The 20,377-nt window shown below is 43.8% G+C and overlaps 1 protein-coding gene across 6 annotated transcripts in view; it reads right to left on the bottom strand.

Annotated features, from left to right (window-relative positions):
• PCNX2 (pecanex 2) overlaps positions 1 to 20,377 on the bottom strand; it is a 299,548-nt gene that overhangs the window by 118,979 nt on the left and 160,192 nt on the right. For 5 of the 6 annotated variants that reach the window (XM_045039935.1, XM_023240399.2, XM_023240402.2 and 2 more), the window contains 2 exons: positions 7,599 to 7,740; positions 3,213 to 3,390 (listed from right to left, as the gene is read on the bottom strand). In XM_045039935.1, the coding sequence (XP_044895870.1) occupies positions 3,213 to 3,390; positions 7,599 to 7,740 (320 nt within the window). The remainder of the gene's footprint in view (positions 1 to 3,212; positions 3,391 to 7,598; positions 7,741 to 20,377) is intronic. The other variant, XM_023240401.2, reaches the window with a different exon arrangement.

The raw sequence follows: 20,377 nt of genomic DNA, 5'->3' as shown, positions 1-20,377 counted from the left end.
CTGAACCAATGGCCTGTAGAATTTCGTAGTCAATGCATTCTGCAAATGCTGGCAGAATTATCATCTGGCAGGATTCTGTAAAGTCCTACTTTTACAACTAAGCATTACTAGAAATGTCAAGGCAGAGTGATTTCTAGGAACTTTTTCAAGACCAGTGAGAGAGCACAAAAGCAGCTTTGTTGTCTTTGATCCTGTCGCAACCGAGTACCCGTACTTGCAGTATGCTGTCTGCCCCGCCAAGGACCTAGATGCCCCAGAAATGCGACAAATTAATTACAGCAGTTAATTCTTGAAAGGAAACGCTGACTGATGGGGCTGGACTGAAAGAGGGAGGGGACTGAGAATACACGGGAGCGGGGGAGGATGGCCTGACATCTCAAAGGTGATGCACCACCTGGGTGTAGGCTTGGAATACCACACATCTCGAGAGGGGATATGGGATATCCCCCTCTGGCCATTCCCCAGGAGCCCAGGATGCCATAACTGTGAATGCCCCGCCCTCCTGTCAATGCTTGGCCGGTGCTAATTCTTTCCCACTGGACTCTGGAACTCATTATGTCCTGTTTTTCATTTTTCACTAGGTCTGGCAGGCTGCAGAGACTAGCCAACATCCACCTTCCAGACCTTGGGGCACAATTTTTTTTTAAGGTATATATATTTTTTTTCCACGTTGTTTTTTTTTTTATTTATTTTTGGGACAGAGAGAGACAGAGCATGAATGGGGGAGGGGCAGAGAGAGAGGGAGACACAGAATTGGAAACAGGCTCCAGGCTCCGAGCCATCAGCCCAGAGCCTGACGCGGGGCTCGAACTCGCAGACCGCTAGATTGTGACCTGGCTGAAGTCGGACGCTTAACCGACTGCGCCACCCAGGCGCCCCTAAAGGTATATTTAAATGATGAGAAAGAAGAGAAAGCAGCAGTTGGGAATTACAGGCAGGATATTTACTGGAAACATTAACTGTGGGTCCCGCTCATCGCCACCACTGTCTTCTGTCACTAATTTCTGCTGGCTTTTTTTTTATTCCCCAGTAAGATCTCCAATGCTGTCTCTTTAACGACATATTTTTATTTTGTTTCTCATTCCAGACAATGGACTCTTCCCAGCTCTCTCAAGATCAAGCGTGAGCAAGCATCAGAGGGAGTTAGGGATGTTTCAGGACTGACTCGCTATACAATATGCTGATTTTTCTAGCTTTTGTTCTTATCCCCAGCCTAAAAGCAAACTATTGAAATTACATGTGCTAATGTTCCCACAATTAGAGAAAATAGGAATGCGGCTACTATAGTTCTGTCTGACTTTTATTAGTGTTTGAACTGTGACTTCAAAAAGATTATGGCAAGTGAAAGTCAAATGCTTGCAGCCGCTAAGTTTGCACAGAGTTAGTTTCAGACTGTGTCCTGTCCCACGCTGCTCACGATGCACAGGATGGCACCAAGTGTCAGTGGGGGAAGGCTGCCTGTGCTCCAGGAAATGAAAATCACTGTTCCTGCTGTGGATGTACAATCACTTAGAAGCCAGGCCCTTAAGACTTTTACAGTGAGACCCTCACTCCTCTCTGTCATGCCTGTGTTCACCTGGGGCGTCTCACTTTACAGAGAGATTCTTAAGTGGAGCTCAGTGTGGAAAACCAGCCACGCTCCTCCCCACACTAAACAGTGCATAACTTCTGTTTTTCTACTTACAATGGCTCTACAAATTCTGCCTTGCATTTGGAAAGCACATCTTCCTTAAAGACTTCTTTCAATCCTCTCAATGCCTGGGCGAGACTACTATCCTTACTTTCAATTTTATCAGAAACCGCGGGTCAGAAAGGCATGTAAATAACACCATGTCAAAACAGAAATAATGCCAGAGCCGGGAATTCAATACATCCTGACACATTTTGCATCTGATTATAAGCTCTTACCCCCTGCAAGTGGTAAGGTTATTTATAATAACTTCTAAAATGCTTTACAGATCATAGGATATAGTTTTACATTTATTATGTGAAATAAAGGCAATTTATACATAGTGAAGGAAAACAGAATATGGAAGCCTGTGATTTGAACCGCGAGAAAACTGGGATAACTTTATCAACGCCAAACAGAACTCAAACACAGAAGAAATGTTTGTGGGAAAAGGACCAAGACCAGGGTTCTGGAATAAGAGGTAGGCTGCAAAAGTAATAATAGCACAGAGCATGTGACAAACGACACAAGAAGGGACTCGGGCAGCTGAAAAATCGGAGTTCAGCCTGAGTTATGAGAGGAAACGCGCACGTCTGATAGGTGAGGACAATCGCTCACAGGGCGTCGTTAGGACAATATGAGAGTTTTGAAATTTTGTTACCTAAAATAAGCAAAGAGAAAGGTAGAAGAAAACGGTAAGTAAGAAAGAGAAACATTTAACAGAACGGATTCAAAAAGAGGTAAAAGATGAAGCTCAGGAAAAAAGATCTTAAAATTAAAAAATTATTAACCAAAAGCGGGGGAGGGGCTGGCTCAGTCAAGCTGAGGACAGACACCGGCGGCCACCGTGCTAAAGACAGCGCGTGAGGAAGCCCGATGTGAAGTGAGAGGGTGTGTCAGTTTATTGACCAGGAGTTGTTCCAAATTCCTTTTCATTTCTGTTTACAAACCCTGGCTTTGCGAGGTGCTCAGAAAACACTCAGGTGAGGATCCAGCGGATTTTATCCACCCCCCCCCCCACCATGTTCGACATCCGATTCCATCCCCCTATTTTGCCTGAACTATGATTAGGATTTCTCATTGCCTGTGTATCTTGACCTGACACACGCCAAGAAGAATGAAAATAATCCAAGAGACCTGGTTCTTGGATACCAGGTCACAAGTTTTACCTCAAATGCTAGCTAATTTAAAAAAAAAAAAAAATCTGTCTGGCTGCCAATCTTTAATTCAGAGCATTTTGAGGTCTACGGAAGTTCTGTAATGAGATTGCTAACAGACGCAAAGATCATAAAATTTCAAAATTTCAAGCAACAGTAAATGGCTAATTCATTGTAATTAGTGATTTTTGGCAAATTACGTGGCATATTTGTATTCCACGGGGAAATGTCCCTCAAGTGGTAGCAGGAGCGTGACACGCATATGTAATTCAATTTAATTTCACTCCACAATTTTCTTTAAAGGAAAATGTTTACAGCTCTTGAAACCTATGGTGAGAAACGCCCCTTTTAAATTTGAAAATGAATAAAATGGAGAACTAACTTGCCTTGCTGAACACAATGGACACCATGAAGAAATCCAGTAAGAAACTCTCTGACAGATCTTTGTAGTCAAAATGGAAAAAGATCGCAGTGAAGCTCACGTGAATAAACTGATGAGCGGGGTTACAGAAGGAGGTCCTTAGCAGCTTCATGCCGGCAACGATCATCAGGAAAATGTCCCAGCTGGTGGAAAGGAAAGAAAGGAAGCGGTCAAGGACGGCGAAGTACCAGGTGAGTCACAACAGCTAATGTTTCTTGAGCATTTACTGTGCACGGTGCACTTTACAGGCATGAAAAGCCAAGACTGGTGGGGAAGGGGGACACAGGGGCGGAGGACGGTGTGGGGGGAGGCTCTGTCATTATCCACATTTGTCAGAGGAGCAAAACGGGGTCTTAGAGTTTGGGTCCCTTGTCTAAGATCTCATGGGAGGGGCAGGGCGGAGTGAGGATTGAAACTCCATCCGAAGGGACTCTCAAGCACAGACCCTTGGCCTTGAGAAGAAGCTCCTTCCTGCCACATGATCTTCATGGTCCCCTGTCCCTCGGCAAGGACACAGAGCTCCCTTGGAGCTTATCTGAAGGACTCCTGCAGCGACAGGTTCTGCAGAAAGTTTGATGGCGAGTGAGGAAACAGAGCATGCTGTCCCTCTTTGCGTCCGCTCAGTGTATGCTTTTTTATTATGAAAGAATCTTACTGAAGCAGTGATATAATAGTAGCTAATATTAAATTCGGAAAAGAAATAAAACCCCGGTATCTCATCACAGACCTTTTTGCCTTTACATGTTAATTTCTAATATTTTTCAGCATATTTACCTCCCTGGTAAATGTAAGCTCTTTGGACTCCTCCCACCCCACACACTTTTTTTTTCCTGCTGAAAATGATACCATTGACATTTTTCCCCCACGGCATTGGCCTTTTTAGTTAAGGAACTCATCAAAGCAGTCCAGCAAGGAGATAACCAGGACTTTGCTTCAAGGCCTGGGCTCCTGGATGCTCTTGTCTGGGGAGTCAGGTCATTAACCTGTATAGGGAGCATGTGTTATACGAACAATTCCAGCAGATGCTGAAGCCAACAATGAATAATCTAACTACCTTAAGCTTGGAAAGTTAATGATAACAGCTAAGAATATCCTGACAGAGCAAACAGCCACTTCCTGGAGGGGTCTGTCTTTCTGAAGGAAGGCTTTGCGCATTTTGGGCAGATTCCTGCACCGTCCCACTGTAATAAAATCCTACTTGCAAACTCAAAAGAAAGGCAGATTTGGGAATACTTTCCAGTGAATGGTTGCACTTAAAAGAGAGAGGTTTTCTCCCCCTGGCTAAGTACAGAAAACTGGAGCTATGCCTCAATTTCCCTCAGCCTAGAGGGATCCCCGGGCTCTGGACCCTTTTCAGCATTATTATTATCTTGTCCCAGGATGAGGGCATTCGAAAAATGCTTTTAAAGTCTTTGCACCTATCAGGTGCAACACTGTCATTTCTGTTGTCAAAAAGATCTAATAATGTTGGCAATTCCATTTGCGTTGATGTGATATTTCCTATGCCTTCAGACCGAGGGCTACAATTGTTTTCACTTTGCCTGAGGATGCACCCAGTGAGATTTGCTCAAGGCTCATCCGAGGAAAACTAGTCCTTGATTACATACAGATTTGGGCTGAGTGGGCATGTTTTCATGTAACTTCAACATAAAACCCTCAGGGGGTTCCTGCAGCAAAGTTGCGCACTGCTCCAGAACCCACCTTTCTTTTCCTTCTATTTCCTGATGAAAATACAGTATAAAGACATGACTTTGGGGCCAGTTGCCTTTGACAACAGCCCAGGATACAAGAATGTCTACGCCCAATGACAAGGCATCTTAAGGTTAGGGGTATTCTTATTTGGGTTTTCACAGGAGACTGATGATTTTGGGGGTTATTCAGGCCAAATCTAAGTGAGGGTCAACTCTTAACTTTGTGTTCTCTGTGACTACGGTTAAAACGAAGAGCATTAATTTTTTGCTTATCAATGATGACTGGTTAACACTATGGGAGGTCTTAAGGACTGAATTTTATGGCCTTTATAACATTGCAAGACTAATGATCACAGTTAAAGTAGTTCAGAGACTATTGTAGGCTCAGCTGAAGGTTTAATAAAGGCTTATGTAGCAGTCAGTGAACACAGCCTGGAACAGCTGCAAAGCATCCATTTAGGTCAGGCTGGGAAATATAAATACCTAACAAGATATCACAATTTACCCATTCATCCATTTACCAGTCCTGGCTTGATCACCCATCTACCTAGCCTTCTACCATTTACTAGGGGGGGTAGTATTAAAAGTCGAATAAGAAGTCATGCCTGTTGCTGAGGGGTTCACTGCCTAACTATCAGGTACAGTGGTTCTCAGTGCAGGTAGGCTGGGGGATTCTATAGTTAGAAACAGGTTTCTGGGTGATACTGACATACAGACTCCTGCTGTCCTATTTTAGAACAGCTGGTCTAATGGGGTACTTGAAATTATTATTTAAAAAAATTTTGAGCTTATTTATTTATTTTGAGAGAAACAGAGACAGTGTGGGCAGAGGAGGGGCAGAGAGAGAGAGAGAGAGAGAGAGAGAGAGAGAGAGAGAGAGAGAATAATGAGCAGGCTTCATGCTGTCAGCACAGAGCCCGATGCGGGGCTCGAACTCACAAAACTGTGAGATCATGACCTGACCCAAAAACCAAGAGTTGGACACTTAACTGACTGAGCCACCCAGGCACCCTAAAATTACTTTCAAGGCTTCATTTGGATGCCTCAAGAATATGAAGGAATTGTCAGCTTTTGGTTCTAAGTAGAATAGTTCTGTTGGTGTCATCTTGGATTTGAGACTATTTGGAGGGACATAGCTAAGGTGCTACTTTCTGATATTAGTGTCTGGAAAAAACATTATAGGGGGTAGAGAGTATTATTACTTGAAACTGGACTCTCTCCAAACTCTTTGACTCTGCCTGATTCCCAGCCCTTGTGTCCAGCCTCTGCCAACAGCCAGAACTGGAGAGCCTCAACCTGCAGGCTTAGCTTAAGGTCCCAGTCCTGAGGTTGGAAAGCGAGCAAACTTTAAGTCCTTCAGCTCGTTACCCCGGGGGGGGGGGCAGCACTGGTACCCTCTTTGCTACTTTAGTTCTGATTGTAAGCCCTCGTTCTAGAAACCAAGATGCGGCCTTGTTCCGGGAGGGCGGCAGGGTTAGCCAACATTGTGCCATACCAGAAACACCTACCACTAGAGAAAGCACTTGAGGTTCTGGATGAGGAGTCATCTTCGGGACTGGGTCCCCCCAAACTGGGCAAGAGGGCTACTACAGTCTCACTGTCTGTGTTCTTTATCCAGTGAGACTGATTTTCATCCCTGGATCTGAAGTCCAGGATTTTAAATACCAAAGGGCACGACTTGGCCTGGCCTAGCCATGACAGGTCTGAACTGGAAGGAAGGCAGAGTCTGATAAAGACAGGAAGGTTATATGACCATTTCATTCAGTGTCTGCTTTGTGTGACTATGAATCCACTCAATGTCCAACAGAGTGTTCAAATGTCTTTTATCTCAGCTTGCTCAATCTTTGGCAAATGTTAATTAATTTGTCCCCATCACCCCCCGAAAGGAAGAGCAGGTTTAAATTAATATGCTTGGGATTATGCACAAGAATTGACTTGGGCACATAATGTTTAAGCAACATGACTTAATAAGCAAATCTGGGAAAGGATGTCTTTCTCATTCTCCTACTCGAACTTACTTGACCAGGCACTTCAACCTTCTGTCAGAGCAGCAAATCCACAGATTATCGAGAAGGATTTCCATTTGCAAATTCAGAGTTAATTTTATGTATGAAACTAATAACCCAACTGTGTGTTGTTAATGCTTTGCAAAAACATGGGCATCTTGACGGCATGATGACGCTGTGCTCCGTGTTTTTTTTTAATTGTGAGGCTTCTCCCGATAAATGCAGAGAGAGCACTGACAGTGATTAATCCCCCCTCCCTCAAGCACAAAACGATAGAGTATTTGCTAAATGAAATGACATGAGGCGGTTCATAAAGCTCTGAGCATGATGGTAAGAACTTTCCAGGGGGTTCAGGAACCCCTGGAACCACACTGTGCTTCTGTCATCTCATTAAAGCTCACTAAGTTCTTGCAGGAGCTTTTTCAAACCGACTGTCGTTTATTTGCAACATCACTTCAAGCAGATCTAACTTCATTTTCAGCCCACTCTGTAATAACCATCAAGTTCCTCCAGCGAGTTTGAGTAAAAGACCACCGTGGCTTACTTTTACGCGGCCAGTAAACTAGTAGATGCTGTACTACTGTAGCCTGTTTAGAGAAAATCCACCCGATTTTGAAATCATTGTGATCGAAATCATTACGAGAATAAACTTACTGGGTACCGAGTCTCCGGTAATTGCTTATTGAAAATGCATCAATAGTGAGGGCATTCAGAATTATTGCTGGGTACAGGATGTATTTTTCAAAACACTGAAGCCAGACATAGAGTCTTTCAAACCACATTAGATGGGCGATATCTGAAAGAAACACAAAAACCATTTAGAACTGATCAAGTTATTTTTCTTTAAGTACATGTAATAAGAAGCAATGTCCCCCCTTTTCATTCAAAAGCTGCTCACTCAGAACTCCAGATTCTAGACAGGATACACCAATTTGCTTTCCAGGCAATCCTTAGCTTTGTTTCTACATAGTTCATAAATAATAACATACGGTAATATAGACCAGGGTCCCAATTCTTCAAGTCAGGTGATTTTTCCATATGGAATTATTCCTGGGACCCAGGAAGTAAGTGGTCCTGTATCAAGGTCTCTCAGAGGAAGTATGGGTGGACAGTGAGGGATGAAGGGTTGAAAAACAATCTCCTGGGCCCATCTCCTCTTCAGCTGGGGACACTTCCAAGGCTGGGCTTTCTTCTCCTTCTTCTTAATCTTTAAATCAACAATCAAATCCCCAGGACATACATACACATAAGAGAAAGCTGATCCCCAGGCCCCATCGTTATGAATCTATTACATTCTTGAGAACCCTTGTGACAACAGGAGCACCACGGGGAGTGACGTCTCTTCCCACGAGGGCTAAGGTTTTGAGTCAGACCAGTCTGGGTTTTCATTCAGACTCTACCAGCCACTGGTGCGTGACGGTGAACCGTTAACTCAATCTTTCTGAGCCTCGGCTTGTGCGCCCTGCCCACCCTCTGAGTCAGCTGCTGGGGAAGTGGTTGCCCCTCCTTCCCGCCACTCAGGGCAGGAAAAGACTCTGCTCCCCCTCGGATGGGGTCATGTAGGATGTACACTTGCAGTGCCTGTCACCCCCCTCTGGCTACTTTTCTTTCTGAGAAGGAGGAGGAGTGGCTGGCTGGTCCAGTGGTCATAGCACAAACTCCCTTAGGCTACAGCATCAGGAGGAGAGGAGAACACACATCCCTGACACAGGAGTGAAGTATGGAGCCAAGCTCTTCCCTGCTTCCATGAGGAGAACACTCCTGGTTCAGCCCAGGGCCCGCAGGTAGGTCCATCTCATTCCCTGCTGAGTCTCTCTGCTACTAACTGGGAGGCTGAGACGGTCCCCAATCCACCAGCCAAACAGCCAGGAAAATGAATCAGACACGCCGGGGACTCAGTCTCTCCACCGAGTCTCAGAGGCCAAACCCCCAAAGGGCAAAGCTGACTCCATCGAACTTCTGGAATCACATTCCTCAACCATTTATAGTATCAAACTTACACCTCAATAACCTATAGTAAAAAACAAAACAAAACAAAACAAACAAGAGGGCCATGTCGTTGTTACATTATTTGGATTACACAAGAATCCACTCATGAAGAACAGGTCTCACTCACACTTATCATTTGATTAAAAATATGAGAAGAGGTCAGCATTCAGGAATCTGATTCACAAAGAATGGTGAGGACAGACACAGTGGGAATACCTCATGACATGGACAAGAAATAAGAACAAATATCCCAGGGATTCATCAGTAGAAGAGAGACGCAATGAGAAATCATCAAGATAAAAATAAGAAGAAACGTTAATGATACATGAAACAGGGAGGAAGACTGGGTAATGACCCAAGGAAAAGGAACACACTGATTTGAAAAGATATATGCAGCCCTGTGTTTACTGCAGCATTAATTACAGTAGCCAAGAAATGGAAGCAGCTCAAGAGTCCATCCACTAATGAATGGATAAAGAAGACGTGGGGTGTGTGTGTCTGTGTGTGTGTGTGTGTGTGTGTGTGTAACAGAATATTACTCAGCCATAAAAAAAGAATGAGATCTTGCCATCTGCAACAACATGGATGGAGCTAGAGGGTATTAACACTAAGTAGAATAAGTCAGTCAAAGAAAGACAAATACCACATGACTTCACTCACAGGTAGAATTTAAGAAACAAAACAAAGAAACAAAAAAATTAGACTCTTCTTTTTTTAGTTTATTCATTTTGAGAGAGAGAGAGAGAGTGTGTGTGTGTGTGTGTGTGTGCACGCCCATAAGCAGGGGAGGGACAGAGAGAGAGAATTCCAAGCAGGCTCCATGCTGTCAGCGCAGAGTCAGACTCAGGGCTCAAACTCACGAACCAAGAGATCATGACCCGGGCCGAAATCCAGAGTCGGATGCTTAACTGACCAAGCCACGTAGGTGCCCCCCAAAATCAGACTCTTAAATGCAGAGAACAAACTGATGGTTACCATAGGGGAGGTGGGTGGGGGAATGGGTGATAGGTGATGGGGATTAGGAGTACACTTATCATGATGAGCACTGAGTAATGTAAACAACTGCTGAATCACGGTATTGTACACCCGAAACTAGTATAATGCTGCATGTTAGTTACACTTCAATTTAAAAGGTATATATGCACGATGGAATGTTGCTCAGCCCTAAAGAAGAATGAGATTTTGCCGTTTGCAACAACATGGATGGACCTCGAGAAAAGTCAGACAGAGAAAGACAAATACCATACGATTTCACTTATAGGTAGAATCTAGAAGACATAACAAATGAACAAAAACAGACACAGACTCTTAAATACAGAGAAAAAAACTCTACCTAAACAGAGTGGAGGTGGGTGGGGCATGGGCAAAATAGGTGAAGACGTACAAACTTCCAGCTGTAAAACAGATAAGTCATGGGGATGAAAAGTACAGCATAGGGAATATAGTCTGTAATGTTGTAATAACTTTGTATGGTGACAGATGGTAGCCACACTTCCCATGGTGAGCGCAGCGTAATATATGGCATTGTCCGTGTCACATACCTGAAACTAATGTAACACTGTATGTCAACTCTACTTTAATAATTAAAAAAACAGCAAGGATGTTGGGTAGGAATTTAACTTCGGGTATTCTTAATGGTGAATGCGCAGTGTTTTCCAGTATAGATTTGAAAATGGGCTGTTTCGGGGCGCCTGGGTGGCGCAGTCGGTTAAGCGTCCGACTTCAGCCAGGTCACGATCTCGCGGTCCGTGAGTTCGAGCCCCGCGTCAGGCTCTGGGCCGATGGCTCGGAGCCTGGAGCCTGTTTCCGATTCTGTGTCTCCCTCTCTCTCTGCCCCTCCCCCATTCATGCTCTGTCTCTCTCTGTCCCAAAAATAAATAAACGTTGAAAAAAAAAATTTGAAAATGGGCTGTTTCATAGGGAATTAAGGTGTTTTTTTTTAACATATAATTAATGAAATCTAGGTATATTATTATATATTCTACATGCCGACAACAGGGTTCTCATCTTTTGTGAAAGTATATGAAAATTAGGAAAGACAAATTTTTATGATGTCTCCCCCATCCCTTTAGGCAAATGACAGGAACCTTACTTCTAGAGAAAACTGAGGCTATGAGACTCCAACAACTCATCTTCCCACCCGTCAGCTACGAATGTATTCATAGTTACATCCACCTGCTGGGTCCTCCTCACGTTGAGCGTCCACTGAAGCTCTGAGTCCTGTTCTTTCCTGATGGCTGGTTCAGGGGTCACTCCCCAGACTAGCTCTTTCCTGTTGGCAAGTGTCAATATTCCAGTCTTTGCCAAATTGAAAACTTGCTTTCCACTCTACACCTCGCTCCCTCTGCCTTTTGCACAGCTTCTTGAAAAGGCTGTGAATGTCTGACCATCCCAGGCCCCTGTCTCCTATTTACTGCTGAAACTTCTGCGCCTGGATATTTGCAGCTACCCCTGGCTAGAACTGTGTATGGAGCAGCCACCTGTGACCTCCCAAAGGACAAATAATTGATCCTTCTCAGTCTACCTTACTAGACCTTTCTGGGCATAAAACATTGCTGGTCCTGCCTTCCGCAGAAAACTCTCTTTCCTTAGTTTCCCCATGCCACCTGCTCCTGCTTGCACTCAAACCTCTGATACTACTTTTCCCATTTTCCCTGCAAACCCCTCTTCCCTTATTTGGTCATTTGCTCTCCCTGGATCTCTGTATTATTTTTTCTCATTTTCTTTTCAACACCCTTAACTTTAATGTTTCCGTCCATGCTGAGGACAGACACTCCCATCTGTAACTCTCCATCTTCTGTCTCCTGGCCTCCAGATCTAAATACTCAATGGATGGCTTCATCTGATGTCCCCAAGGAATCCCCATATACATGTCAAAACTGAACTTGTCAGCCTCCACACACCTGCTCTTCCTCGCACATTCTTTATCTTATCTAATGACACCTGCATTCACTTAGCCATGCAGGCAATATACCTCGGAGTCATCCTAACCACAGCTGCATGTTGGAACTACCCGGGGACAAGGCAGAAAGACGCTGTCCTAGATCTGTGATTCTCAAACGTCGACATGCAAATAAATCACCTGGGGGAAATGCAGAATCAGACCCAGTGGGTCTGGAATGGCGTCAGATCTTCTATACCTGCCATTTCGTATCTCTCTGGTCACTATCATCAGTTCTACACTCACTTAACTGGCGACCTGAAGTAGCCATGCTGGATTTTTCAAAAACGTTTTCATTGAACTTCTTCATATACAGAAACCTGCACATACCATACACGTACGGCCATGTCCCTAGCACCTAAAGAAGAAACCCTCATGAAGCCCCCCCCGTGTCTCTTCCAGTAACTGCCCCCCAAGGTAACCAGTGCCCTAACCCCAAACACCACTGTTCCGTCTGCCTACTGTCCTTTTGTATCTTTTTCCCAACACTCTCCTTGAGATTCAGCCACATCTTTGTGTGTAATCATCATCTGCCCGTTCTCACTGCTGTACAATAATCTACTATATGAATAGACACAGGTTGTTTTTCAAAGCTGCTGTACATGAGCGTTCACGTTGTTTCCAGTTTAGAGCTGTCATGTAGAGTGCCGCCATGAACATTCTTGGACAGGCCTTTTGGTAAACATGGGTACGCTTCCGGGGTATATATCTAGCTACAGAATTGCTAGGTTATTAAGTGTGTGTAGGAAGCTCTAGGAGATTTTCCAAAGTTATGGAGCCAATTTACACTCCCACAAACAGTGCAAAGAGTTCCTTCTGTTTGTTCACATCCTTGCCAAAACATTTTCTCTCTCTTTCCTTTTAACTATGCTGTGGGTGTAGAGCGGTATCATGTTATGGTTTTATTTTGCATTTCTCTGATGACTAATGCAGTTAAGTACCTTTTCATGTGTTTACGCCATTTGGCCATTTGGATACACACTTTTGTGAAGTGTGGCTCTCCGTGTGCGTTGCCTGGTTCTTTTTCCTCCCGGAGTAACGTCTTTTCCTTACTGATTTCTAGGATTAGATGTCTTTTCTTTACTGACTTCTAGGAGTTCTTTATATACCTTAGGTATGAGTCTTTAGTCAGATACATGCATCAGAAAGATCTCCCATTTTATGGGTTGTTTATCAGTCTCTTAATAGTCTCTTTTGTAGAAAAGAAATACTTAATTTTAATAAGTTCCAATTTCTCATTTTTTTTTCCTTTTGGAGTCTTTGGTGCTCTGCTCATTTTGTTTTATTTTTTTAATCTTTATTTATTTTTGAGAGAGACAGAGCACGAACAGGAGAAGAACAGAGAGAGAGGGAGACACAGAATCCGAAGCAGCCTCCAGGCTCTGAGCTGTCAGCACAGAGCCCGATGTGGAGCTCGCTCATGAACCGTGAGATCATGACCTGAGCCAAAGCCGGATGCTTCACCTAGTGACCCACCCAGGTGCCCCTTTGTACTGTGTTTAAAAGACAAAGATCGTGAGCACATTCTCTTATGTTTTCCCCTAAGATGTTATTGTTTTACCTTTCACATTTAGATCTGCAAGCTATCTGGAATTGATTCTGTATGGTGTAAGATAGGGATTGAGACCAATTTTTTTTCCCATGTGGATAACTGACCATCACAGTTTATTGAAAATAATTTCTTTTTCTAAATGTTTGTTTGTTTGTTTATTTTCAGAGAGAGAGAGCATAAGTTGGGGAGGGGCAGAAAGAAAGAGAATCCCAAGCAGGCTCCACAGTGTCAGCGCAGAGCCCAATGCGGGGCTCGATCTTTGAAATCATAACCTGAGCCAAGATCAAGAGTCAGATGCTTCACCGACTGAGCCACCTAGGCACCCCATATTCAAAGTGTCTATTTCCTCCCACACGGCATTGAACCTCACTGTTGTCTATGCCTTTATATGTGCTGGGTGCCTTCCTGGAATGTCCTTCTGTATTTCCTGCTTGAGGAACTCCTGGTCTTGTCCGCCCCCCATGTCCCTGACCATTCCCAGTACAGTTGCTACCGGCCGTTTTCCAGGGCTGTGCACTCGGGAGTGTCCATCCCAGGGGAAGGGTCTAATCACTGACAGTGTTTAGAACCGTTGGCACAAGGTGAAAGTAAAAAAGGAGTCCAAATTGTAACTGGCATTATTGTTGTTTTAAAATTCTTTAGAAACAACGCATGCCCCCCTTTCTGCCTGTGATGGGCGGACCCTGCCATCTCCTCACCGCCGGTGGTCCACCGTGCCGCCATCTAGCAAGGACCCACGAAGCTTCTGCAAGACACTGAACCAGCATTCTGTATTACTAGCTTTAGTTTTCAAGCAGAATACATCATTCCTTTGTGCCATCACTATGCACTGTGAATTCTCTAATTATAGTACCTGTTACACCATGGAGCATTCATTTAAATATTAATCTCCCCACTAGACTGTGGGTTTGTCAAGAGTAGACGCTATGCCTCCATCGGCTTAGGGTTCTGTAAACGTTCACCTATTATCTTATCATTTTTAGTGTTCGAGGGAACTCTGGATCGTTAAATCGAACAAAAAGCAGCCTCTTGGAATTACTCTTTGAATACAAAACAAAAAACTTTCTGACTATAACACATTAAGCAATATTTCCTATTTTAGTCTCTCCTAAAGTCCAATCGGGTACCTTTAGGTTCCCTTCTATGCACATTATTTTTTCTGATTTCTCAATTTATATGAAGTCAACAGTGTCAGATTGGGGCCGTCACATCAAATGCAATTCAATTCAGCCTGCTTATAAAAATACATTTACAGAGTTCTATCAACAATTGTCACCAATTCGGAGAAACATGACAACCTTAGCTAGATTCTTGCAAAAATATGTAAATTAAGGAAATATAAGCCAACCTCATGCTGCAGGGCTGTTAGAAAAACATCTGAATTAAAAGAAACATCTACAGCTCGTCACTGTAGAATGCTAGTGCCATGTGGATGGGGGAGTGCGATCCAGGCTTTCAAACGCTTGTCACATTTGCTATCAGACCATGATGTTTTCCAGTGAGTGGGGCTGATTGGAGGGCAGGGACACAATTTCACTGCAGTCCTTGCAAGGATTTACGGCAGATAGTGATAACAAATATGGGTTTTCCATAAGAATTTTAGTTTCTCCATCGCAGAAACACACAAAGCAATGAATTTCAAAAAACATGTACAGAAATCACCAGTAAGATCTGAATTTACCATCCGTGCCTTTCCAAATATTGGAGGGCAGAGGTATTGATTCTGTGCGATTTAACCCTCTGTGGTACCTGGAAGGGAGGGATGTGTGTGGAAACTACAGCACAGGCACAGCTTTGAGGCATGTGACTAGATATCCCGGCTCTTCCCACGGGCAACCCACCGATTCTGAATCTCTGGATGAGAGGCCAGAGGATGTGCTTTATACCGCCTGCACGCACCGGCAAGCACAGGTTTACGTACTGTACATTAAGGGGAAAACATTCTAGGTGAAGATTTATCCCAAGGCACGGCTTCCCTGACTGGTGTCAGGACATCCAGCCAAAGCGGGGGTGGAGAAGGACGTGGAAAGGGGGTTACAATAAACATACAGGAATAACAGCAGCATCACCAACTCCAAACTTTTGACTCCAGGTTCTGCTAATCCTTTATGTTGAAAGAAAATCAATTTCCCCGTAAATGTTCCATATCTCTATCCTCCTAGCAAGCTTGGGAATTTATTCCAACGAAACGTTACAATCTCTAGATGGTAGAAAACTCTTAACAGACAAGTCGAACTCATACTGAATGTTTATGTTTGGGAGTGGAGGGGAAGCAGAAAGGAAGAAGAATAATTACACGGGAGGAAACTAAAACAGCAATGTAATTCCAGAATTCTGAATTCTAAAAGACGACACTGAATCTTTTCTTATGGGGTGGTCACGAAAAGCTAATGAAAGGCAAAGCTTACAAATGCACTAGCACGATAAACATGTTTCTTAGGACCCCAAACTGCCTCAGTATTCATAGAAAGTCAAGTGAGAAAGAAAATCTTTGCAATGGTATTTTCTAACTGTCCTTTCAATGCCCTGAATATGCACAGAGACCATAAAAGACCTTCCTTGAGCATTAGTATTTCTCTCTTCCCTGGAATATTAGGCCCGTGAGGAAAAGAATGCAAACTAACTATGCCATTTACAAGTATACAACTTACTACAATTGAGTGCTTTAAATTTTCTCCAAGGCCTTTCAGGTTGTTTTATTTAGAAGCTTACGTTACTAAAAGAAGTCCTTCTCGATAATTAAAAGCGAATCAAAAACCTTCGGGATGTTTTTATCTTTAGGGAGACAATTTCCTCCAGTTCAAACCTTGAATTGCCATTTCGGCTGCAAGGATGCATGACTTCTCGCCTTCACAGGGGCCAGGCGTGTTCACAAACATTTCCAGACGGCTGCCGCTCGGTTCAAGCGGCCCCGTCGCCCTGAGGCATCTAAGGCGGAGACGCCCCGCAAAATGGAATCACCACGTCCAGGCTGGTGGTATCCCCTCATCAGAGGCAATTGCTTTTCCCTACGAGGGCTTCTCCTTGTCATCTTTCTTGCTGGGCCGAACCTCACATCGCAAAGTCCTTAGCACTATCATGTACACGCCATGGTTTATTCTCTAGAAAAGGCTTCGCTTCCAAAGCCAGTAGCATGAAGAGGGTAAGTAATCATCCTTAAACGTAAAGCAAATCACATTCCCCTGTTGCTCAAAGCCCTGTAATTCCGCTTAGGATAAAGCCAAGGTCCTCGTGACTTTTCCGTTCCCATTAGTCAGTAGAGGATGTGCCCATGGCCCTTCTCCTGCCTGGAACCCTCTTCCTCCAGTTTAAGGGTTAACTCCCCTCTTTATCTTCCAAGCCTCCAATTAAATGTCAGCCTCCTCAAAGAAGCCTTCCTTGGTCTTTCAGATCTAGCTCAGGATCCCTTTTTACTCCTTCCCTTCACTGTACTTCAAACCCTGTACGTGTATATTAATCTGTGGGACGAAGGCCCACCTCTCTACTACAGCCAGGGGGCGAGGCTGTTTTTCTCCAGCATGCTTGGGCATTTAGCCCTGGACGCTGTCCACAGGAGCCGCTCAGGAGATTCAGGCAACATCACCGATGAACTGATTCACAGTTCATTTAACTAAAGCAGACACCCAGAACAACAGAGTCTGAGGAGAGGCCGGGGTTTCCGTGGTGTGGCAATGCCTGCCGTGCAGGGGTTCGAGTTTCACTCCTGGCCATAGTGCACTTCTTCTCTCAGAAGGTTCACCCCAGGGTGAGGCCTTGCCACCCAGTGCTTCCCCCAACATTCTGCACAGTCCCTGGCCTGTGATAGGTTCTAGCATTATTTTTGAATGACTCAGTAATTATTACCAGGGTCAACACCCTGGTAAAACCTCTCAAAGAAATACAAGGTAGTAAAGAGCAACATTCAGGAATCAGAATATTAAAACTGACATTTTTCAGAGAATAAAATTTTTCGTGGTTTCTCAGTGGTTTTTGACTTTGGGGTCATGCTAGGAAAATTATTTTTCTCTTCCCAACCAAGATTATATAACTTGACCTATATTTTCTTGCAGTGCTATTCTGGTTCTTTCTTTCTTCTTTTCCTCCTTTAAAAAAAATTTTTTTTAAATCTTTAATCCATCTGGAATTTAATTTGATACAAAGTCTAACTCAATTTTTAAAAATGTTTAGCTCATTTTCCCAAAACTTCCCACTGATTTTTTTTCATTAATTCAGTGGGAATAAAAATGCATCCTTCACATCTCCTCAAAGGGATAGAGAGGCTCTCGGGAGAATCAATGCAATAATGTGCTTTCTCCTCTTGATAGAAAGGTCCTCTGCTAATACAAAATCATAGTATTTAAAACTAAAACACTATTGAAATCATTTATTAATTTTTCACATGAAGAAGGTTAGGTCAAAAATTTTCATGTGAAAAGCATTAAGAGCAACTTTCAAATGTTCTCACTAGGAGCACAGGAGGGAAGGTGTTTCTTGTTAGAACAGCCGTCTTGTCAAAAGCAAGGATTATGCTCTTACCAATTTTTGCATTCTCAACACCAAACACAGTGCCTAGTACAATGCAGGTACTCAGTGAATGTCTAATCTGCAAAATCGTAATTTCTCCCCCAAGGGAAGTGTGATTTGTATGTTTAAAAGCCATCTAGTAACCTACGAGGAGTATGCACTTGTAAGGAATGCGTAAGTTACAAGATCACTTTAAAACACCATTTCCGTTGTTCCGCGGGCATCTCCATATACTTTCCTATCATAGAGCACTCTGTGGGTTAAGCGCTTCAGATAAGACCCCAGTGCATGCACATCAGGGAGACTAAGTCAGCACTCATCATAGTGACCTCACCCACTGCAGCTGAGAACTAACATCATTCCTCCCAATGGCCTGATTCTGCGCTTCTATGCACACTGGGCCGCAAGAGCCCAAAGCTGCCACATTCCAACCTGCATACATCACATGCATATTTAGACCTCTTGATTTTTAGTGTTAGGTGGTTTTTTTTTTTTTACGCTTCTCCAATTACTGGCCATTCGTTTTATTTCCACATTGTTTTCGATGTATCCGCAGTCTAGAAGAACCCCACTGGGCACTTGGGTAAACACCCTGTGGCTTGCTGGAAAGCTGAGGTTGGCAGCTGACCATTGAGCTCTGTCCCCAGACCCTCTCCTTCTTGAGGCTGGCCAGCACTGGCCTGTGCTTCCCCAGGCCTCCTGTAGCCTCGCTCCCCTTTGAGCAGAGGCAACTGAATCCCACCTTCCTTTTTCTCCTGCCGCAGTGTGAACCTGGTTCCACTCCAGCCACCTCCAGACTGACACAGAGAGAGAAGTTCCCCAGTTGACTAGAAGGAGAACAGAGCGGGAGAGTGAAATGAAGCAGTGCCTGGCAGAGGGGGGAAGAAAAGGAGGGGAAGAGAAGGTACATGAGGAGACTAACAATAGAGGGAATAATTAATAAGGCAGGCTTCCAGCTGACAGGCTATTTTTTGACACATCAGCTCTAAGCCATTTCGCTGGAATGCACTGTCCTATGCAAGCATCATAGCAAAGGGGACTGGTACTCAGCTGACACTAGTTCAGTTCATGCTCCAAACTATTTTAGTCACTTTGAACTAAAGAGGCTTTGAAGGGCTTTTCAGGTCTCTCACTACCACCTGATGTTCGCAACCTGTTATGCGGGCCAAAAAAGGAAGAGGTAAGAGGTAAGGAGAAGAAGAGGTAAGCTCTTCTTCCCAGAGCTATAGCGTCTCCTCGTCATGCGTACAAAGACGAGACCTTCCCAAAGACCCCAACACAGCCTTTATGTTTTGAAATCAAACAATGCCTGTCATGCCACAAAGGACTTTTACATAGATTATTGGGTTTGATTTAATCACCGTGGAAATTCTGTGAACGAGGTCATTCAGGCAGTACGATCACCTATTGACAAAAATTTCAAAACCATTGAACATATATATCCAAATGATAAAGGGCCACCAGCCATCTAGCACAATGGATGAAATGAGGCACAAAGCAAGGTGCGCAATGATTGAATTTAACTCTGGGGAACAGGAGGAGGAGATGTATATACTTACTGAATGCATTCTGCCTGCCAAGGGCTATGCCAATATTCTATACTTATTATCTTGATTCGTTTCATCCCCCAACAAATCTTTCTTGTAGGAACCCCCAATTATAAATGACAAAATTGAATCATGATGGTTAAGCACAATTAATATGTGACAGAGCCAAAATCTGACCCCATTCTCTGGGCCATGACACTTTAATTCCCTCCTTAATGTTTCAAGAGCTTCCCGCAGGGGAAAATCCAGTCACATATAAAGGACCGGGGTGGGGGGGAGGGGTCAGAGAATCATCAGACTTTCCAACAGCAGCAGCAGAAGCTGGGCGACAGGAGACTTTACCTTGGAATTCTTACAGAAGCGTTTGCCTCCTTAGTCACTCCATAATACAAACTAACTATCCATTAGTACAAAGTACAGAGTAGAATGGAAATGCTTGGAGATATACAAAGCCTCCTAAAGTGACTGACGGATTTGCTTCATTCACAAAGAGGGAGTAAACAAGGAACAATTGGAGCAGGTTCCGGGAGGGAGTCTGGGGAGATGGGAACCAGTAGATCACCTGGCAGGTTTGCCTGAAGGGAAAACTGAACTGAGAGACGTTTTCCATAGCTATTGGAAAGGTTAGCAAGTACGAAAACAGAAATCTGAACAAGAAAGGAAAGATAATCATGGTACACTACTGGGCCAGAAGCGAACGACAATAGAACAACCATAGACTTAGCAGAAAAACAAAACCCTGAGTATTTGTTCAGAGAATATTAAAACCGTACCATGAGGAAGGAGAAAGCGAAGATGCTAACGTACGAGGGAAGATAAAAGAGAGGAATCCTTATTCAGAACAGGAAGTCAGTAGATAGGCAAATCTGAAATATCAAGACACAGGAGAACATGCACCTCA

This window comes from Felis catus, chromosome D2 (genome assembly GCF_018350175.1).
Source record: "Felis catus isolate Fca126 chromosome D2, F.catus_Fca126_mat1.0, whole genome shotgun sequence".
NCBI classification, from domain to species: Eukaryota; Metazoa; Chordata; class Mammalia; order Carnivora; family Felidae; genus Felis; species Felis catus.
Note: the sequence above shows the minus strand (reverse complement) of the source record. Positions and strands in the feature narration are given on the sequence as shown.